The 25,032-nt window shown below is 35.1% G+C and overlaps 1 protein-coding gene across 9 annotated transcripts in view; it reads right to left on the bottom strand.

The window, feature by feature from the left end:
* The window catches only part of NEK1 (NIMA related kinase 1), a 225,860-nt gene that overhangs the window by 112,103 nt on the left and 88,725 nt on the right, over window positions 1-25,032 (bottom strand). For 6 of the 9 annotated variants that reach the window (XM_064371000.1, XM_064370999.1, XM_064371003.1 and 3 more), the window contains 4 exons: window positions 5,983-6,066; window positions 5,464-5,547; window positions 4,940-5,017; window positions 4,264-4,359 (listed from right to left, as the gene is read on the bottom strand). In XM_064371000.1, the coding sequence (XP_064227070.1) occupies window positions 4,264-4,359; window positions 4,940-5,017; window positions 5,464-5,547; window positions 5,983-6,066 (342 nt within the window). The remainder of the gene's footprint in view (window positions 1-4,263; window positions 4,360-4,939; window positions 5,018-5,463; window positions 5,548-5,982; window positions 6,067-25,032) is intronic. The other 3 variants (XM_064371001.1, XM_064371004.1, XM_064371005.1) reach the window with 1 other exon arrangement.

Genomic DNA, 25,032 nt, shown 5'->3' with positions numbered 1-25,032 from the left:
GGATTATACATCATTCTATTATAAAGACACATGCACATGTATGTTTATTGTGGCACTGTTTACAATAGCAAAGATCTGGAACCAACTCAAATGTCCATCAATGATAGACTGGACATGGAAAATGTGGCACATATACACCATGGAATACTATGCAGCCATAAAAAAGAATGAGTTCATGTCCTTTGTAGGGACATGGATGAATCTGGAAACCATCATTCTCAGCAAACTGACACAAGAATAGAAAATCAAACACTGTATGTTCTCAATCCTAGGTGGGTGTTGAACAATGAGAACACACGGACACAGGGAGGGGAGCATCACACACTGGGGTCTGTTGGGGGGAGGCTAGGGGAGGGACAGCAAGGGATGGGGAGGTTGGGGGGGATAACATGGGGAGAAATGACAGATATAGGTGATGGGAGGGATAGAGGCAGTAAACCACCTTACCATGTATGTACCTATGCAATAACCCTGCATGATATGCACATGTACCCCAGAACCTAAAGTACAATAAAAGAAAAAAAGTCCATACTGCCCAGAGCAATCTACAGAATCAATTCAATTTCTATCCAATTACCACTGTTATTTTTTTGTAAAAAATTAAAAAAAAACCAACTCCTCTAATATTCATATGGAACTACAAAAGACCCAGAAAAGCCAACGTTATCCTGAGCAAAAAGAACAAAACTGTAGGAATCACGTTACCTGACCTAAAATTATACTACAGAGCTATAGTAACCAAAACAGATGGTACTGGCATAAAAGCAGACACATAGACCAGTGGAACAGAATAGAGAACCTAGAAATAAATCCATACATCTACAATGAACTCATTTTTGAAATGTTCCAGGAATATACATTGGAGAAAAGACAGTGTCTTCAATAGATGGTGCTGGGAAAACTGGATATCCATATGCAGAAGAATGAAACTAGACTCCTATCTTTTGCTGCATACAAAAATCAAATCAAAATGGATTAAAAAATGGATTAAAATCTAAGGCCTCAAACTATGAAACTACTAAAAAAAAAAAAAAAAAAAAAAAACACTGGAGAAACTCTCTAGGACACTGGCCTAGGCAAAGATTTCTTGAGTAGTACCCCATAAGCACAGGCAGCCTAAGCAAAAATGGACAGATGGGATCATATATAGTTAAAAAACTTCTGCACAGCAAAGGAAACTATCAACACAGAGAAGAAAAAACCCATGGAAGGAGAGAAAACATTTGCAAACTACCCATCTGACAAGGGATTCATAACCAGAATATATAAGGAGCTTAAACCATTCAATAGGAAAAATCTAATAATCCAATTAAAAAATGAGCAAAAGATCTGAATAGACATTTCTAAAAAGATGACATATAAATGGAAAACAGGTATATGAAAAAGTGCTCAACATCACTTATCATCAGAGAAATGCAAATCAAAATGACAATGAGATATCATCTCACTGCAGTTAAAATGGCTTTTATCAAAAGGACAGGCAATAACAAATGCTGGCAACTATGTGGAGAAACAGGAATCCTCTTACACTCATACACTGTTGGTGGGATTGTAAACTATTACAGCCACTATGGAGAACCGTTTTGAAGTTCCTCAAAAACCTAAAAATAGAACTAACCATATGATCTAGCAATCCCACTGCTACGTATATACCCAAAAGAAAGGAAATCAGTATATCAGAGATATCTGCACTCCCATGTTTATTGCAGCACTATTCACAATAGCCAAGATCTGGAAGCAACTTAATTGTCTATCAACAGATGAATGAATAAAGAAAATGTGGGACATATACACCATGGAGTACTCTTCAGCCATAAAACAGAATGAGATCCTGCCATCTGAAACAACATGAATGGAACTGGAGTTCTATTACGTTAGGTGAAGTAAGCCAGGCACAGAAAGACAAACTGTGCAGGTTCTCACTTATTTGTGGAAATTGAAAGAATTAAAACAATTGAATTCATGGAAACAGAACACCATAGTTACCAAAAGCTGGTAAGGGTAGTGGGTGCATGAAAGTAGGAATGGTTAATGGGTACAAAAATACTGTTAGATAAAATCAGTAAGATCCAGTATTTGACAGCACAACAGTGTGACTACAGTCAACAATACTTTACTGTACACTTAAAAATAACTAAAAGTATTAACTGGACTGTTCAAAATGCAAAGAAAGGATAAATGCTTGAGGTGACAGATATCCCATTTTCTCTAATGTGATTAGTATGCATTCTGTATTAAAATAACTCATGTATCCCATAAATATATTCATCTACTATGTACTTACAAAAATTAAAAGTAAAAAAAAAAATTTTTTTTTAAGGCATAACTTACAGAAAGCAGGGGAAACAGCATAAGAAAAAGACTTCAACATTGGGCAGATCCAAGTTCAAATGTTTGTTCTGCCCTCAGTTGGAAATATGATCTTATATAATTATTTTAGACTTTCTATCCTTACTTTGTAAAGTTGTAAGGATTAAAAAATATATATTGTTAATCCTTGAACGACACAGGTTTGACCAGCACAAGTCCACTTACACACGGATTTTTTTTCTGCTTTTGCCACCCGAGACAGCAAGACCTACCTTCTTACTTCTCCTTCCTCAGACTATTCCACCTGAAGATAAGGAGGATGAAGACCTTTATGATGATCCACTTCCATTTAAAGAATAGTAAATATAGACCAGGTGTGGTGGTTTACTCCTATAATCCCAGAACTTTGGGAGGCCAAAGTGGGTGCATCACAAGGTCAGGAGTTCGAGACTAGCCTGACCAACATAGTGAAACCCCATCTCTACCAAAAATACAAAAAATTAGCTGGGCGTCATGGTGGGTACCTGTAATCCCAGCTACGTGGGAGGCTGAGGCAAGAAAAATTGCTTGAACCTGGGAGGCGGAGGTTGCAGTGAGCCGAGATCGTGCCACTGCACTCCAGCCCAGGCAACAGTGCAAGACTCCATCTCGAAAAACAAAAGAATAGTAAATATATTTTCTTTTTCTTATGATTTTCTTAATAACATTTTTTTTCTAGCTTTGTTGTAAGAATACAGTATATAATACATATAATGTACAAAAAATATGTTACTCTATGTTACTGGCAAGACTGCAGATCAACAGTAGGCTATCAGTGGTAAAGTCTGTGGAAGTCAAATGTTATATGTGAATTTTTGACTGTGCACGGGGCCAGTGCCCCAACCACCACGTTGTTCATGGGTCAACAGTAGAGTGGTTACAATATGCCTGGCATACAATAAGCAATAAACTATAGGAACTGTTGTTACTATAATGCGTATCATAACTATTTGCCAATGATCTAGTTGTGTGCTAAAACTCAGAAAATTAACTGAAAATTGGCAGAACAGGAAAACTTACTAGATAAGAGGATAAGCAAAAATCCAAAATGTCTGCAAATAGTAGTAATATTCTGTTAGGAAAAAGACCTTTAAAGATTGAAATGAAATTAGAAACTATAACAGGTAAGTGTGAAAAATGATCAAAATTTGTGTAACAGAAAAGAAACTGAATAAATGTAGAACTCTAACGAGTTCATGTATAAAAACTATTATAACTATGTCAGTTCTTCTTAAGTTAACTTGTAGGTTTAATATAATACTAACCAAAATGATAAGAGGATTGAAAGAAAAGGAAAAGGAACAAGAATTACCCTAAAAATTTATCTGATAAAGAAAAAGAGCAAATAACTAAGAATAATAAGTGTAGAAAGGAGTAAAGGGGAAATGAGGAAAGCATTCTACAGAAATTAAAGCATACTCTAAATCTGTAATTACCAATACATTAAGGTACTGGCAGAAAAGACAGAGTAATGGAGCAAAGGAGAAAGCCCAAAGGAAGATATAGCTTGATTCATACTTGCTATAAATTCATTCATTGGTACTTATAGGAATTTAATAAGTAGCATTATACAAGTAGCATTATAAATCAGTGGCAGAAGGACGATGTAGTCATTCAACTATGCTGGGAATTTTGATAAGCTACTTGGCAATAATTAAAAATTTAAACATAAAATAAATTAGGTTCTGACTTCAGATCAATCTCCCAGATAACTTCCATACAGATTATTCTTAAATGCGAGAGACAGAGAGAGACAGACTGAGAAAGAGAGGTAAAGACAAAGGGCGAGAGAGAATGAGAATGAAAAAAACAGAAAATAAAAAGAATTAGAAAATCATAATACTGATGTACTACCCAAGAAGAGCTATAAAAATGTTAACACAACCAGGATGAAGAATATGAGCTAAATCTTACATGCTCTTCCCACACTTTCTTTTCTCTCTCATAAGCTTCCTTTCTCTTTCGCTCTAGTTGTTCTTTTAGTACAGCAGCACGTGCATTTGCGTGGGCCTAAAAATAAAAACAAACAACAAAATGAGTTACCAGATATAAGGGCATAGGGTTTTTTTTTTCTTTTTTTTGGCCAGGTCTATGAAGGTATTTACTTATTAGCCAAAAAAGAAGTGTGCATGTGGTCTTAGAATAAAGATGTAAGCTCACTCTAAATCTCTTGCACCTAGAACCAGCCTTGACATACAGCAGGTGTTCAATAAATATTTGCTGAGTGAAAATAAATGCAGGTATATTTGAATGGAAATTAAAATGTAAAAATTTAAAACAATTATACATAGACTTCATTTACCTTCTTGGAAATGTATATCTGTGTATTTTTCATTTTTAAGGCTACCATTTTTTTCAAGATTACTTGTATGATAGTTTCATGTATTTATGCCATGGTTTTATCTATCCTCATAAAAATAACACAAAAAGAGAAAAATACTATTTTTAGAAACCAAAAAGTAGAAGATAAAGAGGAAAGAAAAATTAAAGGAAGAGAATAAAGTGATTTAACTGCAAAACTTAGAAACACAATTTTCTATCTGAGCTTTCAGTGTTCTCTAAGAAAACCTGTATCATTTCTAGTCTATACCTTCAGTGATTCGATTTTTTTGCGCCTCATGTCAGCCTCTTCACTTCCTTCTTGTCCTTCACAACGATTGGCTTCTTTCTACAAAATAAGTAGACAGACAAATCACTTAGGATAGAATCATCAAATTGAGCACAGAGTTCTGTGAAAGATAACAATGAATAAACTAAAATATAAAATATAAAATGGAAATCATTTAAGGCTGTTAGTTTTCTCCTAAAGCTACAACTGAACTCTCTACAACTATCAAGCCTTTAAGAACAATGGAACAAAAAGATAATGATATAAAATGCATTTAATCGTCCCATGAATACTAGTTATATTTTCTTCTCTGAATTCTTCTGGAACAAATGGTCTTACTAATCTGAAATCATATACATAAGATTTACTTTATGTGTAGTTTTCTGATCTTTCAACTTCCACTGTCATCAGTTTTTATTGGTGGTGGTGTTAATGGCACAGCATTTTAAATGTTAATCTATTACAATATCATTCAATTTCTTTGAAAAAATTGCTTTTCAACCTACCTTTTCACCACGAAGTTTGGCTTTAATTTGCTGGCGCTCATTGAAATTCTGTAGTCTTATTTGCCTCAGTCGTGCCAGATAAACCTAGAAAGAGGCAAAAACCCCTACATATTAATGTAAAAGTAAAGCTATTGACATTTTTACTGATAAATTTTCTAAAATTTAATGAACAGTGTTAATTTGAATACAAGAAATAAAAGTTCTGAAATCTGGTTAATGGAAACGTAATATTAGCTTTCAAGTGTTTAATCTAGAACAATTTATTTCTGAAAAGGAAGAAATACATCACAAAATTATAAATTTTTAATTTAATCAAAAGAAAAGAAATTGAAATCATAATACTGAATAAGTTATGGGGCAAATTAAGACACAGTATGTCAGTCAAAAATATATTAACAGGTCCCTCTAGACCTACAAAATCTTCAAATAATTGTTAAGAATTTAAACCATGCAAGAAAAGAAGGCAATAAATTCAAAAACGGCTATGTGATGGAGGTAGCGAACATGCGGGAGGCATACCTCTTCCTCTTTGTTTCTTGGCTTCCCTCCTCTTGAAGAGCTGGGCCTGCCTCCATATATAGCTGCCAGGTTTTGCAGGATTCCCTGTTTATCATTTAATGTACTAAGTTTAAAGAATGACTATGACTACATTATCAGCTTACCAAGGAACATCCAGGTGCTACTTTATTTCTTTTGGCAAATACTGATCATTTCTTGATGATAAACTGTGGTAACAAACCCTGGCATTTTCCTATGCCAACTTGAAATGTATCTTCAGTGAGAACAGAAGGAAGCATTTAAGCCCCAAACATAATTATTCAAAATAGAGACCCAGCTATCTTTGAATTACTCATTTAAGAGGGTTTTCTTTTTAATCACTGCTTTGGAGGTTAGCTAAACCCCAAACCAAATTTTTCTTCTACAAACCGTCAATCCATTTCAACATATGTCTGTATACATACCAAACACATACAAAGTAAGATATTTGAGATCGCTTTTTCTGAATTCGACAAATGTGTTGTATATTAATGAACAGATCTTAATCAAACTCTTTGCACTCAGGCAGGTTCAGTTACTATACTGCAAATGGTCGTACCCAAACACAAACAGACTCATTTTGAACATAGTTTATATACTTTCTCTTCCTTTAGCATACAAGCATGCTTCAAGTTCCTCCCTTAAAAAAACTCTAGTCCCACTCCCCTGTCAAATGCCTTTCTATTGGCTTATTAAACATGTGCTTTTTATATTCATCATCTCAATTTTCCTGCTTCCCAGTCACTTTTTAGCTCACCACAATCTAGTTTCTGATCCCATTATGATGAAAATTTTCTGAAGTCACCAATGACTTCCTGCTACACAATTCAAATAAACTCTTTTGAGTGATTTCTGCATTTAACATTTCCACTGGAAATTAAATTAAATTAGTTTTGACTGAATCCACTTAATTTACACTTAATTTATATATGTATTTTTTCTGTCATAATATATGCACATTATAGAAAATTTATTTAAACATAAAGAAAATGTGAATCATTTATAATTCTGCATCTGAGGATTTCCTTCTCTGCATATGTATAATACATACATGTTTATTTTTATAAAACTGGCATTTTACTAGTTATCCAGATAATATTATATCCTAAGTCTCTTCCCACATCCATTTAATACTCCTTACAAACACTATTCTTAAATTACTATATACTATTTATAACACTCCACTATATAAATGTTCTCTAATTCACACATTTTTAAAAAGTCTCTCTTCTTTTTCGGTATTTATAATGGCACTCACTCTCTCTTGAGTTCTTCCAATGGTCACTATTTCTCATAGGATTTCCTCTCCTTGGCTCATTGCTGAATGTCAACATTTTCTAGAGTTTCATTTTCTGGCCCTCCTTCTCTTCTCATCCTCAGGCTTTAACATATGCTGCCGATTTCCAACCTGGTAGCCCCTTTCTCTTTAACTACAGATTTCTGTGTATGTTAAACTGACATCTGAGCAACTCCACTCTTATGCAGCAAAGCTACCTCAGATAATTTATAAAGCTGACTTTATCCTTTTTACTACATAATCTTATTCCCAGTTCAGTTACTGAACATGATCAGCCACTCAAGTCAGCACACTAGGAATTATATTTACATCTTACCTACTATACTCAAATGTGTCAAATTACCAATTCAATCTCCCAATAATTCTATTATTTATTATTTCAGTTTCTGCCTTAGCTCAGCCTCTTTTCTTTTGACTCTTAAATTGGTAAAAGAGTTTCCCAACTTATCTTACCTCTAGTCTCACATCCCACAATTCCATTCTCTATGATGCCCTGAGAGTAACCCTTCTCTTTCACATCAAATCCCACACAAATCCTTCAATGGTTACCATTATCTTCAGACTTTACTTCACATTCTATCGAATGGCAGCTAAAGCCATTTGTGATCTAGCCATTTCTAGTCTCACCTCTGCCACTGGTCCATCATAAACCCTACATTCTAGCTATAACAAACACTTGTGGTTTGTAGACTGTATCACGATCTCACTCATTCTCTTAAGATGGCTAACTCTACTCATCTTCCAAAACTCACACCAAGTATCTCACCCTGTAATCCTCTTCAAAACCTTCTCTAGGGAGTTAAGTGTGCTTCCTTTGACCTTCCATACCATTTCTTTATATATACCTCTCACAGAAGCACTCATTAGAGTGCATTACAATGGTGGAAGGGCAGTATATTTTAGTTAAGAACATGAAATACATACAGACTCTGAAATCTGCTGGTTCATATTTTTGTCAATATCACATAAACATTGCTGATCTTAAAACAAAACTGCTTAAAATTATTAAGTCTAGGCATAAGAACATTTACTTCTTGGGTGTACCAGAGTAAAAAAGTCTTACTGTACGAGCATGCCCTAGCTTTCTTCTTTTGCAGCATGACAAAAGGCCTTCATTCACTTAGTTTGCTCCCCTCTTCAAGAAAGTCCTTGCAATAGCTTATCAGTATTTGAGCTTTTGGGATATATATATATATATCCCAATATATGCATATATGTGTGTGTGTGTGTATATATATCCCAATATATGCATATATGTGTGTATGTGTATATACACATACATACATACATACACACACGTCAAACAGTTGGGGCGATGAAGGAAAACAAGAAATAAGCAGTGCTGGCAAATATGCAAGATAAATTCTGAAAAGGCTTATGGGAATATCTACAAAGTTAACGTGAGTGGGTGGTAGTGAACTGAGTATTGCTAGAGATTATCTTCCTTTCATATTTGAGAAATACAAGAATCTGAGTTACTCTGAACTTTTTAAAACTTTTTAGTTTGAAATATTACAGATCCACAGAAAGGTGAAAAGAATATACAGGGAGGTCCTGTGCCCTCCTTCGCCCAGTCTTTCCCAAATTTATCATCTTGCATAACTACATTACACCATCAAAACCAGGAAATTGACATTGATTCAAATTATAGACATAATCTTGTATCTGTGCCTGTGCTCTATACAATTTTGTCACTCGGGTCATCTTATGTAACTCCACCCTAATCAAGACACTTAGCTGTATTATTACTGGAACACTTCATAGCCAAATTCACTACCTCCTTCCCTAACCCATCAACCACTAAACTGTTCTCCATCTTGATAATTATACATCATAATTTCTATACAGACTCACACAAAATGTATCCTTTTGAGACTGAGTGTTTTCACTCAATATAATTATATTTGGTACATCCATAGTATTGCAATGCATCAATAGTTCATTCATTTTCATTGCAAAGTAGTATTCCATAGTGTGGATATAGTGTTATGATATAGTCTATTCATTCATTCACCCATTAAAGGGCATTTGGGTAGTTTTAAGTTTTTTGCTATTACACATAAAGTTTCTGTGAATATTCATGAATGAGTTTCTAAGTAACAATAAGTTTTCTTTTCTCTGGAACATATGCACAAGAATGAAACTGCTGGTTCTTGGTATGAAGTCCATTTTTAGTTTAAAAAAGAACTTTGAAACTATTTTGCACAATGGCTGTATCACTTTTACATTCCAAACAATCATGAATAGTTTCTCCAACACTTCATCAGCATTTGGTTTTATCACTATTTTTTATGTAGCCATTTTGACAGGTGTGTGGTGATAACATCATTTTGGTTTAAGTTTGCATTTCCCAAATGATTCGGATATCTTTTCACGTGTTACCTGCCATCTGTATATCCTCTTTGGTGAAATGTTTTATATGAATTTTACTGGATTTTTTTTATGTTTTTAATATTGAGTTTTGATTCTTCTTTATGTTTTCTAAATATAAGCCCTTTGTTGGATAAGTGCTGTACAAATGTTTCTCTCAATCTGTATTTTGTATTTTCTTGCTCTTAACAGAGTCTTTTGCAGAGCCAAATTTTTAAATGTTGACAAAGCCTGGTTTATCAACTTTTCCTTCTTTGGATTATACTCTTGGTGTCAAGTCTAATAACTCTTTGCTTAGTACTAGGTCCCCAAATTTTCTCTTTTTACTAGAAGTTTTGCAGATTTATGTTTTATATGAAAGACCATGATCTGTTTTGAGGTAATTATTTTATATGGTTTGAGGATTAGGTCAAGGTTGATAGATGGAGAGAGCTTATGGATGGATGTTCAGTTCCTTCCACAATAATATTGAGAAGGCTACCCCACCTCCACTGAATTGCTGTTATGCATTTGTCAAGAATCAGTTAGGCATACATATCTGTGTGCATCTATTTTGGGGCTCTCCATACTGTTCCACTGATCTGTGTGTCTATCCTTTTGCCACTACTATACTGTTTTCATTACTGTAGCCATAAGTTAGTCTTAATATTAGGAAGAGTGATTCTTCCCAATTTCTCCTTCAAAATTGTTTAAGGTCTTTCTCTTTCCATATAAATTTTAAAATAAGCCTGTCTATATTAAAAATATATATATTTTCCAAGATTTTAGTAAGAATTGCCTTAACTCTACAGATCAATTCAACAAGAATTGCCATTTTTACTATTATGAGTAGTCTGATTCATAAACAATGTATCTCTCCAAGTATTTAGGTCTTCTTAGATTTTTTTCATCAGTATTTTGTCATTTAATTGCATTTAATCTTTCATACCTTTTGTTAAAATTCTTTTTCATATTCTTTGGAACAACTGTAAATGGTATTTTTTTTTTTAATGAGTCTCCATTTGCTCATTGTCAATATATATAAATCCAATTGATTTTTGTGTACTGATCTGGTATCTTGCAACTATAATGAATTAACTTTTTAGTTCCAGGAGTATTTTTGTAGAATCCTTCGGATTTCCCATGCAGATAATCATATCAACTGGAAATATCAACAACTTTATTTATCTTTTCAATTCTGTATGCCTTTTTTTTCTTGCTTTATTGCAGTAACTATGACTTATAGTACAATGTCAAATATGAGTGGTAAAAGTTACATGCTTGCCTCTTCCCTAACTGTAGAGTGAAATCATTCAGTCTTCTACCTGTTTTTGCAGATGCCTATTATGAGGTTGAAAACATTACCCTCTATTTCTATTGCGCTGGGAATTATTTTTTTTTAAATCATAAATGGGTGAATTTTTTCAAAATATTATCTGTATCAATTGATGTAATCACATGAATTTCCTTCTTTAGCCTGTTGATAAGGTAGAGCACATTGACTTTTTTAATACTGTAGAATACTTGTACGTATAGACTAAATTCCACTTGGTTGGGGCTGGATATAATTTACTAAAATTTTACTGAGGATTTTTGTATTTAACTTCATCAAAGATACGGGTCTAAAGTTTGCTTTTTCTGTGCTGTCTTTGTCTGGTTATAGTATTAGGGTAATACAGTCTCAAAATGAGTTGATGAGTATTCACTCCACTACTACTTCTGGGAACAGATTGTAGCATTTTATCAAATTGGTGTTAATTCTTCTTTGAATGTTTGGTAAAATTTTCCAGTGAAATCATCTAGGTCTAGATTTTCATTAGTCTTTGAATCACAAATTCAACTTTTAAAATAGTTATAGGGCAATTTAAGATGTCTATTTCAACCTGGCTAAGTTTTGGTAGTTTACAAGTCTTATATGATTGGTTTATCTCTTCTAAGTTGTTGAATTTATTAATGTAAAGTTGAATTTATCCTTTTAATTGCTACAAGTTCTTTAATTATACCCTTTGTTTTATTCCTGATGTTGGTGATTTGTGTCTTCTTTTTTATCTTTGTCAATCTTGCTAGAGATTTATCAATTTCACTTTTATGTTTCTAAGAGTCAGCTTTTTGTTTCATTACATTATTCAATAGCATTACTGGTCTCAATTTTATCAATATCTGTTCTTAATTACTTCCATCATTCTGCTTGATTTGGGACTATTTTGCTCTTTTTCTTCCTAGTATTTTGAGGTAGGAACTTATATTGATTTGAGACATTTCTTCTCTTCTGCTGTCTGCATTTAGCGCTATAAATTTCCCTCACAGAAGTGCTTCAGCTCTATCCCACAAATTTTTGTGTGTTTATTTCCATTCTGCTGTATGTACATCTGAATTTCCTTTCAGATTCCCTTTAGCTATGGTTTATTTAAAAGTGTGTTTATTTTCAAATGTTTGGGGAGTTTCCTGTCATCTTCCTGCTACTGATTTCTAGTTCAATTCCACTGTTCTCTGTATTTGTAAACATTTTATAATTCAGCATATTATCTACTTTGATGAATTTTAATGGGTGCTTAAAAATGTATATGGGAGAGATCCAAGATGGCTGATGATTAGCAGCTCGGGCACGTACCTCCCAGTGAAAGCGCAAAGAACGAGAGGACGCCACACTTTCAGACGAATATTAGTTGCTCACGGACCAGGAGATTCCCAGTGGAGGAGCCCCACGGGTCGCCAGGGCGACTCTTGTGGCCGGCGTGGCGGTTTTGCTGGTGCCTTAGCACGCCAGTTCTTGGTGCAGAGTCCGGAGATTCCCGGGCAGAAAAGCACCATCAATCTTAACACCGCTGTTGTGGCTGGCTCAGTGGATTGCTCAGATTTCGGCACAGGGAATCAACAAGTTGGAAGTCAGAGACCCAGTTAGAAAGTCGGTAATTATAAAGACGACAGACGGACAAATATATAATGAAGGGAAGAAACCAGCGTAAAAAGGTAGAGAATACTCAAAATCAGAATGCCTCTCCCTCTACAGGGGATTGCAATTCCTCATCAGTAACGGAACAAGGCTTAATAGATTACACCTGTGTTCCAATAACAGAAGCAGGTTTCAAAACGTGGGTGATAAGAAACTTCTGTGAATTAAAAGAACTTGTTCTAACCCAATGCAAAGAAACTAAGAACCTTGAAAAAAGGTTTGACGAACTGTTAACGAGAATGGACAATTTAGAGAAGAATATAAGTGAATTGATGGAGCTGAAAAACACAACACGAGAACTTCGCGAAGCATGCACAAGTTTAAACAGTCAAATTGATCAAGCAGAAGGAAGGATATCAGAAGTCGAGGACCAGCTTAGAGAAATGAAACGAGAAGACAAGAATGCAGAAAAAAGGATGAAAAGGAATGAGCAAAGTCTCCAGGAAATATGGGACTATGTGAAAAGACCTAATTGACGTTTGATAGGTGTACCTGAATGTGATGAAGAGAATGAATCCAAGTTGGAAAATACTCTTCAGGATATCATTCAGGAAAATTTTCCCAACCTGGCAAGGCAGGGTAATATTCAACTCCAGGTAATACAGAGAACACCACAAAGATATTCTTCAAGAAGACCAACCCCAAGGCACATAATCGCCAGATTTATTAGGGTTGAAATGAAGGAGAAAATACTAAGGGCAGCTAGAGAGAAAGGTCAGGTTACCCATAAAGGGAAACCTATCAGACTTACAGCAGATCTCTCAGCAGAAACCCTACAAGCCAGAAAAGAGTGGGGACCAATATTTAACATCCTTAAAGAAAAGAACTTTCAACCCAGAATTTCCTATCCAGCCAAACTAAGCTTTATGTGCGAAGGAAAAATTAAATCTTTTGCGAACAAACAAGTACTTAGAGAGTTCACCACCACCAGGCCTGCTTTACAAGAGCTTCTGAAAGAAGCACTATACATATAAAGGAACAACCAGTATCAGCCTTTCCAAAAATATATCAAAAAGCAAAGAACTTTAACACAATAAAAAATTCACATCAACTAATGGGCAAAACAGCCAGCTAGCATCAAATGCTGGTATTAAACTTATATATATTTTAATTGGATAAAAAGCCAAAACCCATCGGTATGCTGCATCCGGGCCCATCTTACATCCAACAATACACAAAGACTCAGAGAGAAGGAGGAAGATTTACCAATTGAACAGAGAGTAAAAATAAACTGATAAACAGAAAGCAGGAGATGCAATTCTCGCCTCTGATAAAGTAGACTTTAAAGCAACAAAGATCAAAAGAGGCGAGGAATGACATTACATAATGGCAAAAGGATCAATGCAACAAGAAGAGCTAACGATTCTATAGATCAACGAGATAGAAAATTAACAAGGATATTCAGAACTTGAACTCAGACCCCGAACAAGTAAACTTAATAAATATTTATAGAACTCTCCACTTCAAATACACAAAACATACATTACCACCTCACACCTATTCCAAAGGTGACTATATAATTGGAAGTAAATCACTCCTCAGTAATCGCATAGCATTTCATAGGTTTAAATTAAATATTGGTTGGCTGTTTGTTTGTTATCTTCTTCCCTTATTCCTTCCTGACTACATCATTAAGTATAATTATCAGTATAAAAGAGGTTTTCAATACCCATTACTAAATTGCATTCTAGCCTGGGCAAGAAAGCAATACTCCCATTCTCTCTCCCTCTCTCTTTTCCTTCTCCCTCCTCCCCATTCTCTCTCTCTCTTTCTCTTCCTTTTTTCTCCTTCCTATTCTCTCTCTTTCTCTTTAAAAAAAAAAAAAAAAAAAAAAAAAGATATGCACATTGTTTTTTAGAAGTAATACTATTGCATACTTAATTATATATAGTGTAAACATAACTTATATATGCACTGGAAAACCAAAAAATTTGTGTGACCCACTTGATTGCAATATTTGCTTTATTGAGATGGTCTGGAACAAACCCACAATATCTCCAAGTTTCTGTGGGTTAGGAGTCCAAGGACTGTTCTGCTGGTTCCTGTGCTCAAGATATACAATCAAGGTGAAGACCCGGGCTGCAGTCTCTCTGGAGCTTGGTGTCCTCTTCCAGTCTCATTCAGCCTGTTGGCAGAACTCAGTTCCTTGCAGCAACAGAACTCATAGCGACTTCTATCTTTGAGGTCAGGAGGAAAGCATCTGCTTCAGCCTGAATCAAGAAGACTTCTGCCTCTGACCTCCAGATCTAGATATGATTAGTTCAAGTTCATGCAAGAGAATATCCTTTTTGATAAACTCAGAGTGAACTGATTAGGGACCTTAATTATATCTTTGTTATACAATGGAACCTATAAGATTGTGGGAGTTTTATTCCATCATGTTTATAAGTCCTGCTCACACTCAAGGGGAGAGAACTCTATGGGGAATTACACTAGGGGGTGGAAATAATATTGGCTGTCCCTAGTGTGTCTCCTCACATCCTCATTCTGGCTCCCTCTTCCACCCCTTCCAAAGTTTCACTGCCAAAGTTCACTTGATCTCCTAATAATCACACATTAGTATTCCTTTGACCAGGAGGGAAATAGAGCTTTTGTCCCTGTTCTTTCAAGGGCAGGTTTATTTTCTGTTTGTTTTTATTTAGAATTTCACTCTAAAAAAAAAAAAAAAAAAAAATGTATATTCTGCTATTGTTGGGTGAAATATTCTGTAAGTGCAAATTAGATCTTGGTGGCTAGTGATGGTGTTTGGTTATTCTATAACCTTGCTGATTTTCTGTCTAGTAGTTCTATCAATTGCTGAGAGCAGGATGTTCAGGTCTCCAACTATAATTGTGAACTGGTTTACTTCTTCCTTCAGCTCTATTAGTTTCTGCTCTATATATTTTAAAGCATGGTTATTTGGTGTATACACATTTAGGATTGCAATAACTTCTTAGTGCATGACTCTTTTGTTACTATGTAATGTCTCCTTTTATGTCTTTATCCTTAGTAACTTAATTTTGCTCTATTACCAACAAATTATTTTAGTTTTCTGCATTTGAGAATGCCTTTATTTCCCCTTCATTCCAAAAGGACACTTTTGGTCAGATACAGAATTAAAGATTGATAGTACTTTTTCTTCTTTCAGCACCTGAAAAATGTTGTACCACTTCCTTCTAAACTCTATGGTTTCAGATGAGAAATCTGCTGTCATTCAAATTGGTGTACTTTCATATGGAATGTGTCATTTCTCTCTCCCAGTTTTCAGATTTGTTTTGTTTTTGTTTTTTTTTAAATATTTCTTAGTGTAGATTCAAGTTTATTTTATTGGAGGGTTTGCTCAGCTTCTTAAATCTGTGTGTCTTTCACCAAATGTGGGAAATTTTCAGTCACTATTCCTTCAAATACATTTTTTCAGTTATATACTTTCTCTTGTCCTTGAAGCTTTGATGATACAATGTTAAATCTTTTGTATTGTCCTACAAATTCTTGAGACTAACAAAATATTTCAGTATTTTTACTGTTGTTCAGATAGAGTAACTGAACTGCTATGTTTTCAAGCTCATTGATTCTATCTTCTGTCATCATCTCCACTATACTACTGAGTGTAATCTGTAAATTTTAAATTTTGATTATTGTATTTTCCAGTTCTTTAATTTCCGTTTAATTCTTCTTAAAACTCCTATTTGTTTACTGAGGTTTTCCCTTTTCTCCATTTTAAGATAATTTATAATTGATTGTTGAAGCATTTCTATGACAGCAACTTTAAAACCATTGTCAAGTAATTCCTACATCTGATTCATCTTGATATAAATGTCAAATCAATGTCATTTCTCACACACACTGTGTTTTTGCTGAGTTCAGCTTGGTTTGACAAGTTATTATGTTAGAAGACTCATAGTCCTGATTAATCTATTTTATGCAGGAAGTAGCCTGTCAAGGTTTAGCAATCAGCTTCCAGCCTACTTTTGTGGGCTTTTGTTCCAATTGCAGTTTGGTTTTCTGAAAAATTGTGATACTATTCTTGTCTGCTTCATTCTTCTGGTGCTTCTGGAGCTCCTGCTCTATCACTGCTGCTGCTGTCTTGTGAGAATGAAGTTGCTTCTCTTTGCTACCTGCTGTTGTTGGGAGACTTCCTGAGGACCGCGCTCTTTACCTAAGGTACAGGCACCATGAACCAGCTGTGGAGTGGGGCTGGGATGCCTGAGGCTTCACTGCTGTCCTGAGCTTGAATCACTCACCAGGTCCCTGGTGTGAAGAAAATGTTGAGGTTTTCTATCTTTGTTGGGATTCCCCTTTTCCAGTCCTTTGGTGAATGAGAGCAGGCTTTTCTTTCTTTCTTTCTTTTTTTTTAAAGACTAGGTTTTACCATGTTGGTCAGGCTGGTCTTGAACTCCCGACCTCAGGTGATCCGCCTGCCTTGGCCTCCAAAGTACTTGGATTACAGGCGTGAGCCATCACTCCTGGCCAACTTTTCTTGTTTTATATTTTTTTCTGTCTATAGTGGATCTGGGTTGCAGGCCTCTCCAATACACAGTCCAAGATATATGGAAGACAGAAAATCCAGAGAACCCCATTGTTATTTCTCAAGTTTTTAGGTCTCTAACCAGTTCACTTTCTTTCTGGCATTTATAATCCTATTATAATTGTATGCTAAATAATTTTCAGGTTATTTAGTTATATTTAGAGGGAAGGAACAGGGAAAAATGAGTCTATGCCATTCTTTTTGGATTGGGCAGAAACTACTTTTTAATAGCTAGGGTTTTCACACTCCAACATACTCTATAATATGACTAGCACATCAAAGTTTGACAGACTTAGAAAGACAAAGAGATTGTTATGTTGAACTGTGTCTCTCATAAATTCGTATGTTGAAGTCCCAACCCCTAGTTCCTCAGAATTAACCTTATTTAGAGATAGGATGTTTCACAAGTTAAAATGAGGTCATCAGGATAGGTCCTAATTCAATATGACTGGTGTCCCTATAAAAAGGGAAAATTTGAAGACAGACTCACACACAGCAAGAACAACATGTGAAGACCAAGGCAGAGATCAAGACGCTGATACTATCCACAAACAAAGGGCAAAAATTGACCTCCAATAACCAAAAGGTAGGAAGGAGGCATGGAACCTATCCTTCCTCAAAGCCCACAGAAGGAACCAAGCCTGCTGACACATTGATTTTGGACTTCTAGCCCTGAAAACTCAGATAATAAATCTGTGTTGCTGACGACACTTAGTTTGTAGTGTTTCGTTACAGCAGCCTTAGAAGACTGATACAGAGGTGATGCATATAAATTGCTTAACATGATGCCTGGCATAATAAGCTTTCAGTAAATAGTTGTTATTACTTAATTGTTGGTTTACTTGTCTATCACCTTTACTACTTATATTTTCCTGCTAGCATGAAACCTAACGTATTACAGTCATTAATGTTTGTATAAAATTAGATTAATGAATGAAGTAATGAAAAGTTTAACAATTAACTGCACATTTTGTAAGGTAGGATTTCCATTAGTATAAGTAAATACAGTATGATTTAAGGTGAGTTAATAGGAAAGTAACATTTCTAAAGGGAAATAATGCTGTTTCATCAGTTTTGTAAAATTCAGAGGCTCTTTTGTTAAGTTATTCAACAGAAGATAACCTAGAAAAACCCTTGAATATTGTACCAGGATACATCTATAAGAATGTTCAAAGATGAACTGGAATCAACCTAAATAATTATTGTCAGGAGAACTAATAATTGTGGTACAATTATACAATGGAATATCACACAGCAATACTTGAAAATATGAATGAATCTTAGAAAAATGTTGACCATTCAACATTTTGTTGACCAGGTGCAATGGCTCATGCCTTCCACCACTTTGGGAGGCTGAGACAGGTGGATTACTTGAGGTCAGAAGTTTGAGATCAGCCTGACCAACATGGTGAAACCCTGTCTTTACTAAAAATACAAAATTAGCCGGGCGTGGTGGTGCATGCCTGTAATCCCAGCTACTTGGGAGGCTGAGGCAGAAGAATCACTTGAACCCGGGAGGCAGAGGTTGCAGTGAGCCAGGACTGTGCCATAGCACTCCAGCCTTGGCAACAAGAGCAAAACTCCATCTCAAAAAAAGAAAAGAAAAGAAAAGAAAAATGTTGAATGAAAAATGTCTTGGTCTATATACAATTTTTATAATACTAAAAAATAAAACAGACTGATGTACTGTTTAATCACACATAAACGTGTGAAAAAGAGTATCTTAAGAAGTCTACAGGAATGATAAATTCAAAATTCAGGATAATGGTTACCTGCAGGGAAAGGCAGAGAAAAAAAGATGAAATAAGGGTTAGAAAACTATGGTCCATGGTCCAAATGCAGCCCACCATCTGTTTTTGTATAGTCTAAAAGCTAAGAATGGTGTTCAAATTCTGAAATGGTATGGAAAAATGAAAAGAAGCATATTTCATAACACATGAAAACTATGTGAAATTCTAATTTCAGTGTCCATAAATAGTTTTACTGGAACACATCCATGCTTTTTGATTTACACATTGTCTATGACTGTTTTTGTGCCATAATGCAAAGTTGAATAGCTATTATAGAGACTTTATGGCCAAGCAAAGCCACAAATGCTTACTATCTGGTCCTTCACAGAAAAATGTTTGCCAATCCTTGAATTAGAGAAGAGTACACAGAATACTTACTAGTGTTCAATCTTCTGAGTATATTATTTTGCTTTTTAATTTATACATACAAATTTTAAAATTTATTATAGTTGAAGTTCTGGGGTACATGTGAAGAACATGCAAGTTTGTTACATAGGTATACATGTGCCATGGTGGTTTGCTACATCCATCACCCCATTATCTACATTAGCTATTTCTCCTAATGCTATCCCTCCCCAACCCCCCAATCCCCTGCAATGCCTCCCCTAGCCCCCCACCCCCCAACAGGCCCCGGTGTGTGATGTTCCCCTCTCTGTGTCCATCTGTTCTCACTGTTCAACACCCACTTATGAGTGAGAACATGTGGTATTTGGTTTTCTATTCTTGCATCACTTTGCTGAGAATGATGGTTTCCAGCTTCATCTATGTCCCTGCAAATGACATGAACTCATCCTTTTTTATGGCTGCATAGTATTCCATGGTGTACATGTGCCACATTTTCTTTATCCAGTCTATCACTATTGGGCATTTTGGTTGACTCCAAGTCTTTGCTATTGTAAACAGTGCCATAATGAACAGAGATGTGCATGTGTCTTTATAGTAGAATGATTTATAATCCTTTGGGTATATACCCAGTAATGGGATTGCTGGGTCAAATGGTATTTCTATTTCTAGATCTTTGAGGAATCGCCACACTGTCTTCCACAATGGTTGAACTAATTTACATTCCCACCAACAGTGTAAAAGTGTTCCTATTTCTCCACATCCTCTCCAGTATCTGTTGTCTCCTGATTTTTTAATGATTACCATTCTAACTAGTGTGAGATGGTATCTCATTGTGGTTTTGATTTGCATTTTTCTAATGAGCAGGGATGATGAGTTTTTTTTTATATGTTTGTTGGCTGCATAAATGCCTTCTTTTGAAAAGTGTCTGTTCATATCCTTTGCCCATTTTTTGATGGTTTTTTTTCCTTGTAAATTTGTTTAAGTTCTTTGTAGATTCTGGATATTAGCCCTTTGTCAGATGGGTAAGGTGCAAAAATTTCTCCCCATTCTGTTGGTTGCTGGTTCACTCTGATAGTTTCTTTTGCTGTGCAGAAGCTCTTAAGTATAATTAGATTCCATTTGTTTATTTTGGCTTTTGTTGCCATTGCTTTCGATGTTTTAGTCATGAAGTCCTTGCCCATGCCTATGTCCTATATTACACATATTCTTTTCCATGTACCAAACATTATTTTATTTTATTTTTATTTTTATTTTGTTGAGACAGAGTCTCACTCTGTTGCCCAGGCTGAAGTGTAGTGGCGCAATCTTGACTCACTGCAGTCTCTACCTCCTGGGTTCAAGCGATTCTCCTGCCTCGACCCCCTGAGTAGCTGGTATTGCAGGCATGGACCACCATGCTTGACTAACTTTTTTTTATTTTTAGTAGAGACAGGGCTTTACCAGATTAGCCAGACTGGTCTCGAACTCCTGACCTTGTGATCTGCCTGCCTTAGCCTCCCAAAGTACTGAGATTACAGGCATAAGCCACCACGCCCGGACCAAACATTACTTTAGAGTAATAAAGGAATACTTTTTAAAGAAGATCTGAAAAAAATAATCTTCTAAACTTAGTGTTGGAGAACTAATATACTATATAGGATACTCTATAACAAAGATCAGCAAACTATTATCAACAGGTCAAATCTAGTCAGCTTTCTTATTTCCAAAATCAAGCTTTACTAGAGCACAGCCACACTTATTTGTTTTGTCTTTTACCTCTATGGCAGAGTTGAATAGTTGTACAAAACACCATAAGGTTTAAAGCTTAAAATATTTACTATCTGGCCTTTTACAGGAAAATATTTGCCTGCCCCTGCTTTACAATGCTGTCATATGTACAAGTTTTACCTAAACTAAAGCAAACAGTAATATGCCATTTAAAAAGGAACAAATAACAGAGTAAAACAGCTAGAAGCATTTAATCTTGAAAGTCAGACATTCTGGGTTTGGACCCTGCTTCTGGGCATTATTACATGATCTTTGGCAAAGTACTAATAACTTTGGGCCAGTTTTAAAACCAGTAACACTGGAATAAAAATCCCCACTCCAAAGAATTACTATCAAGATTAGATCTTCAGTCATTTTAATTAATTTTATTAATAATGGTCAGAGCAAACCCACCTTCTCCATGATATACACATACAAAACCACCACCAACAAAAAACATTTGGCTTTAAGTCTTCTTGATAGAGTTTCCCTAAACTGCACTTTTTAAAAAAACAAGTTTCAGTTACTTATACAACGAAAATTTTAAATTTAAACTGGACACTACAGCCCCTTAAGGTTTCAATTAAAAACGCACAAGACCAGTTATAGTGACTCTTGCCTGTAGTCGAGCCTTTTGGTAGACTAACATGGGAGCATCACTTGAAATCTGGAGTTTGAGACCAGCTTGGGCAACAAAGCAAGACCTGACTCTACAAAAAGATTAAAAAATTAGCCAGGCATGATGGCAAGTACCTGTAGACCCAGCTACTCAGGAGGCTGAGATGGGAGGATCACTTGAGCCCAAGAGTTTGAGGTTGCATTAAGCTACAGACTACACCACTGCAATCTAACCTAAATGACAGAGGGAAAATCCTGTCTCTAAAAAAATAAAAACAAAAGTAAATAAAAGCACATAAAATTATTTTGAAACACATGATTTCTTTAAACTATAATTCAACCTAAAAACTATTTACATTTTGTCATAAAAACCACGTTTTAATTCACTATAGTTTCCCAAAGCAGTTTATAAAATATACTGTTCAAATAACTTTGCCAATTCCAGAGGGTTAATCCTTAAGACTCAGAATTTAATCATAACTGTTCAGGCCTATTTATGTAATATTTAAAAATATCAGAAAACATACATTGGGTTTAAGACCTGAATCTGTTAGAACTTCTTTAAGATCATGTCCCTTCATCAGTAAAATGGAGATTTTATGAGTGGTTACAAGGACAAGCCACAGGATAAATAAACATATGTTTTCAAATTACTGAAAGAAATCATGTTAATATTTATTATGTATTGCTTTAAATCCCTGATGCTGACATGTTTTTCTTGAAGTCAGGGTTATAATAAATATCCATTATTATACTGTTGTCAAGGTGCAAGTGTTTTATGAAGATCTCAATAGTTACAATGTTGAATTGGGAAGAAGAAGTTGTTATGGCCCAAAAGTATGCGTTACTAATCACTATAAACATGCATTAGTGACCACTCTAAAATTAGTTCCCATACATCCCTCCATCTCACTTAATGCCAGCTTCTGTTCATTCTCATCACCATAAGGTCTCTGTTGGTCATTATCTCCCTGATTGTAGGATGTTGTAAATATTTGACGATACAATGCACGTCTAATTCAAACTGATAAGCGAAATTGAAAATCTTGTCAAAGATGAAGGATTTCATGATGACAATGACAATATTAATGGAAAACTGTCCAAATCATATGCAACATTATCTACAAATATGACAGGAAAAATTAAGAACTGAATAAAAGAAAATGGGAAAGTAGTATAATGTTGGTGCTTCACAATTTTCAGAGTATCAAAACATTAAGAAATTATCTTTGGAAAACTGCAACAGTCTCAGGCAATTCTGCAAAAATTTCTCTCTTTTATTATAATGCTACAAAGATAAAACAAGTGAAGTGTGTACCATTTTCATCAGTTCTAATGTGACTATCTTTTACATTTTTAACAACTCTGAAATGGGGGTGCATCTTATCATCAATGGTATTTTACAACCACTGTTGGCCAGGGAACAGTTGCAACATAGATGTAATTGTCTGAGCAATGTATGACGGACTTGTGTTTTTAGTTTTTGTGTGTGTGTCACAATTGGACACTACAGCCCCTTAAAGTTTCAATTAAAAAATACTTAAGGGCTCTTTCAAGAAGAAATATGAGCTCTGCTGGTTGTTAAAAACCTTCACTGATAACTTCAGATAAGAGTAAGAACTAGCATTAAGCCTTGCAGAATGGTATTGAAGCCTTGAGAGAAAAATATCAGAGACAAAACTGCAGTACTATTTTAAGAAATGCTGAAATCTCAATGCACTCGGTAGCACAGAGGATGTTATTATGTGAGAAAACATGAATATCAACAATCCTGATTAAATTTTTTAAAAAGACTGAAAAGTCAAATTATTAATGTGAAGTAGATTTAAGAATACTTCTATCAATTAATTTCATTCATTACCTTTTTACTGAGTGCATAAGAATGATATAATAAAAGATGAGTCTAAAAGAGGTATTACATCAACTATAAAAATAAAAGGGTTAAGTGAAAAAAAAAGCATCATTATCAGAGTTAAACTGGCAACACTTTTTCTCTTCTAGTCATAGGTGAAATAACAATGTGCCCTATACTTAGTCTGGTTTTGAATTTGAAAAATTACAGATAGTACTTATACAGTTCTATCAGAAACAATGTAATCTTCCCCAAATTAATAATTTTCAGAATTTAAATAGTTGCAAATATAACCAAAATTCTAATAAATATAACACAATTTTAAAATTACTGTTTTCAACTTCATATCCTAATTAAACCTGTTCTTCATTCTTTACTATGAGATGTAGATCTCTATTTGAGCTGGGTTTACTATTTAAGTAGTCTTTGTCCAATAAGGCTGGTCTAAGGAGGGTTTCCTATATATGACACAGGGCTGAATGACTTAGCACAGTCTATGAGCAACTGTTCTCATACACTTCTGATTATGTTTTCAAAGTAGCTTCTGAAAGTACTCCATGAGTTTTCTACCATACTCCTCTCCTCCACAACTAAGCTTCTCTAATTAATTATTAATTCTGACTGTACTTCATTTGGTCGAAAACTTGAGCACTCCAGAGACGGAAGAGACACAAGAGAAACCCTCTAGTTCTGGCTCAAGGAGTGGGAAAGAGAATGACTAAAATGCAGACAGAAAGGAGGAAATCTTTTTTTTAAATCTCTCTCTCTTCTTCTTCTTTCCTTTCTCTTGTGCATCAGCCCCAAGGAAATGTCACTGCTGTGATGGCAGCTGAGATAGCAACATCAACAGGACCCCAAATTTGAGGGAAGGACACCTTTGTCTCCTGTGACACTGAAGGTCCATAAAGTCCTGTTGCTTCTTTTTCTCTCCATTTCTGTCCTCTTGCTGCTTGGCCCCAGAGGTGATAAAACTGTAGATATGGGAATTTTATAGCTAGAAAACTAAGAAGTGAAACTCTAGTGAACAGGAAGGCATCAAGGAGATGGTAGACAGGGAGGAGCTCAGGAAAACGACCCCATACCTTGTTTATGAAGTTCAGGGCTTACCCATAACCTGTGCATGTATGAATCTAACCTATTCGGCATACTAAAGACTTTGAGCAGTGAGCTAACAAATAGATTTCCACTTAGTTCTTAGACCACACTGGGTAGCATACACATGGGACAGGTAGGACAGATCTGAAGGGCACTGCAAGACTTTGAGAAAAGAAGTATAACTGGAACTAGAGCCCACAAGAGAAAGGTAGGAACTTATAGCTTAAGCCTGACAAGTCAATCACCTGCTAAAGCAAATATAATTAACAATCTTCATAAAATTTAAATAAAACCCAGAGTCTAACAATGTGATATCCGAAATGTCCACAATACAATCCAAAATTAATCATCATATGAAGAACCACAAAAATCCTAACTACATGAGAAAAGACAATAGAGATTATGACTACATGACACAGATGATATAATTACACAACAAAAAGGTAAAGAAACTATTACAGAAATGCCTGAACAAGGAATCAT

Source organism: Aotus nancymaae, unplaced genomic scaffold (genome assembly GCF_030222135.1).
Source record: "Aotus nancymaae isolate 86718 unplaced genomic scaffold, 86718_ANA_hifiasm-v0.15.2.pri h1tg000115l, whole genome shotgun sequence".
Classification (NCBI taxonomy): Eukaryota; Metazoa; Chordata; class Mammalia; order Primates; family Aotidae; genus Aotus; species Aotus nancymaae.
This window is presented reverse-complemented; position numbering and strand designations above follow the sequence as displayed.